The sequence below is a fragment of the Capsicum annuum genome, unplaced genomic scaffold, assembly GCF_002878395.1.
Source record: "Capsicum annuum cultivar UCD-10X-F1 unplaced genomic scaffold, UCD10Xv1.1 ctg45217, whole genome shotgun sequence".
NCBI classification, from domain to species: domain Eukaryota; kingdom Viridiplantae; phylum Streptophyta; class Magnoliopsida; order Solanales; family Solanaceae; genus Capsicum; species Capsicum annuum.
Window position 1 is genome coordinate 1 of NW_025852709.1, and position 3,235 is coordinate 3,235.

The 3,235-nt window shown below is 33.7% G+C and overlaps 1 protein-coding gene across 1 annotated transcript; it reads right to left on the reverse strand.

The window, feature by feature from the left end:
• Positions 1 to 1,707: 1,707 nt before the first annotated feature.
• Positions 1,708 to 3,038, reverse strand: LOC124892241 (protein ACCELERATED CELL DEATH 6-like). The gene is made up of 2 exons (XM_047403607.1): positions 2,505 to 3,038; positions 1,708 to 2,289 (listed from the first exon to the last, which is right to left on the reverse strand). Exons 1-2 carry the CDS (start codon positions 3,036 to 3,038, stop codon positions 1,708 to 1,710), a joined length of 1,116 nt encoding a protein of 371 aa, XP_047259563.1.
• Positions 3,039 to 3,235: the final 197 nt, after the last annotated feature.

Genomic DNA, 3,235 nt, shown 5'->3' on the forward strand with positions numbered 1-3,235 from the left:
TTTTAAATAAATTTATTATTTGTATTTGTATTGTTCAATTTATATCAATAAAATATAATTTGTATTAATATATATAAAATATAAGTGTGAATTATATAAAATATATATGACGGTGCAAACTATAAAATACAAATATAAGCTTGAAGTCTAAAAAATAAATACAAATATACAATTGTATTAAGTAAACTCGGTCCATCTTTATTCCATTTCATATATGGCTGAGGATCCACATAGACTTCGATTTATGGGAAAATCCAACTTCAAATCCGACTTCTAACTCCCTGATCTTAGAGTTCTCGTTAGAGTAGAAGTAAGGCACGAAGCGAGGAGCTCAAGGTAAGGCAAGACAGGAAGTACGTAGAAACTTTGATTTGTGTACTTCTTGCGACTGCGAAAGATATTTGGTTTGACGAATGTAATTCCAAGATCTTTCTGGATACTATCTCTGTATCTGTTCATTAGGTGGAGTCCACTTGAGTGTACTTACAAAAATTATAAATGTTGGACGAATATAAACCAATATGCGCTTATGGTATTTTTGTTATCATAAAAAAAAAATCAAAAGAAAAAATAAAGAAAAAAGAAGAAGAAAGAGAGGTAGAAGTTAGAGATAGAAGAGAGAGAAAAATCGTAAAGAAAAAATTGAAGAAAAACATACAAAAAAAATCAGAAAGAAAAAAATAATGAAAAAGGAGAAAAGAAAAAAGAAAAAAAAATGATAATGAATATAAATATTCCGAATGGTTATGATATCTCAGTCATTATTCATAATTTGTACCAGAATTAATCATGTTTTTCGAAAATAAAAAAAATATAAATATAAAATAAAACCAAAAAAGAAAAAAAATTAAAGAATTAAAAAAAATTAGAAAAAAAGGAGACTAAAAAGGAAAAAAGAAAGAGAAGCAAATGGAAGAAATAGAGAGAGAAAAAAAAAAGAAAATGAAAAAAAAACAAAAAAAAAACAAAAACTAAAAGCTATATATAGAAGAGAGAGAGAAAAAAAAATTAAAAAGAAAAAACTTAGAAAAAAAAACTGGAAAAAAGTCAAATTGATATGATAATAGAAGTTTTAAGTTTTTTGATTTTAGGAGATAAAGTGGGTTGGAACCATTTAACTCAATCCATATTTATCCATATTTATATGGACGGATTGCAATCCAAACCATTTTTGCTCCATATTTAACCCGTTCAAATCCAATCCAATCCGCCCGTTTGCCACCCCTAATATAAGGTAATGCAAAGACTAGCAGCGACATCAACTGAATGTGCTAAAGTAGCAGTTACAAATGCAATTACAGCTGCTGAAATGGACAGAAGCTGCAAAATACTTGTGATCGCGTAAAGCCTCTGCGTATATAACTGTCAACTATTATAGTTGCAGTCATGCCGAAGTAGGTACATACAGAAACAACTAAGCATGTAAAGGAGATGACATCCGCAACAACAAGTGCACAAAACACTGTTCTTCTTAATAGAATCGACATCCCTTTGTTAGGGCTATCGAGTAGTTTGGTTTGCAGTCTTGTTATGCAGCGATTATCATTGGCTAAATGTTATCATATTAGAGGTCGTCACTGGCGCAACCTTGAGTTTCTCATGATTCTCTAGTTGATAATAACTGTGATAAAAGAATATCAGATGCCATATATTTATATCAAATAACGTTCACAAAAATATATTCAATAATCATACATGAGATTGAATCTAGTATGTCTTAACGATGTGCCTAACAATTGACGGAAGATAGAACAGAGGGAAAGAGATGCAACCGACGACACAGACAGTAACAGCGAGACCAACTGAATGTGCTAAAGTAGCATACATACCAGTTACAAATGCAATGACAACTGTTGACATCGCTAAACGCTGCAAAAAAATTGCTATCTTAAAGCGCACAGTTATAAGGTTTAATCTTTTTGCAGTTGCTGCACTTATCGCAATGTAGAAGTAGTTGAATACAGCTCCAGCAAAGCATGTAAATGCAATGGTATCTGAGACAACAAATGCACGGAACACTGTTTCCCTTATTAGAATTGCCATCCCTTTATTAGAGCTATTGAGATCGCTCTCAAAACCTCCCGGTAAGGTGAAACCTGCTGCGAAGGTAACGGTAACTAGTAGTGTGGCAACTACTAGATGTATTTGAGTTGCCTCCATAATATCTTTCAGCATACCTTTCAACTCTGTTTCTTCTTCTGGCTTCAGCATTTTCTGCCATTTTATCTCAAAATCACGCTGTCCTAATCGACAATGGCGAAGACGACACCTCTGAAATGGCCGTGCAACCTATTTTCATCATGTGGTGAGTTTATATATAGTAAAAGAACATGTAACATCAGTAGCTAAATTGACCATAGATTTTGAAGTTGAAACTTGAAAATTCGAGTTTTTGAAGTTGTGATCTTTGAACATGTCAAATTTCATATCCAAACAAAGATATTTGAAGATAAATCTTCAGAATCTACGGCCAAACGCTAGCAAATTAACATGTATGTACGTACACACAGTGTTTTCTCTGTGCTAGACAATATGTCAACCGGAGTCTGGTTTTCTTTGATAAATAACATCTTTGTACTCGCATGTCTTCTTAATTTAGCAAGCACACTTATCCAGTCAGAGGCAGCAAGTAAATGGAGAGGAGTGTTGCCATTGTTATCTGGCTCATCAATAAGGTTATGAGATTCTTTAGAATTCAATAAGAATGTGACTACTGTTTTATAATTCGATATGGCAACATGAAGAGCATTTTGGCCATGGCTGTTAAGCATTTCCAAGCTATCTGGACAGTGAAATAATAGCTCACGTATCATGTTTACACGACCTTCATTGGCTGCAATATGAATTGATGTTGCCCAGTCATTTCCATTGCCTGCGTGAGTGTAGGCTAACAATGTCTTCCACCCCAGCATTTTACGAACTACTACTCTCAATCCTTGTTTAACAGCATAATGCAGTGGATTCCAATCCCATTTGTCAGTTTCCTCGCATAATGATTTGTTCCATTCCCACAGTGATGCCGCACAATCTGGATACATATATGTCGAATATTAAAAACTAAAAAAGAAGGCAGTCCGGTGCGTGAAGCATCCTGCAGGTGTAATGTAGGAAGCCTACCATAACACAAACATCAGTGGCTGAATCCATAGCTCAGTTCTATATAATAAACAGTGATTGGTGGCCTTGAACAAATAGTTAACCGACATGATATAATTTGGTTCACAAGTATAAAAAT

Coding starts and splice junctions, on each gene's coding strand:
- LOC124892241 (XM_047403607.1), bottom strand. CDS start 3,038: ATGTATCCAGATTGTGCGGCATCACTGTGGGAATGGAACAAATCATTA. Junction 2,290..2,504: donor GCACAGAGAAAACACTGTGT/GTACGTACATAC, acceptor TGATGAAAATAG/GTTGCACGGCCATTTCAGAG.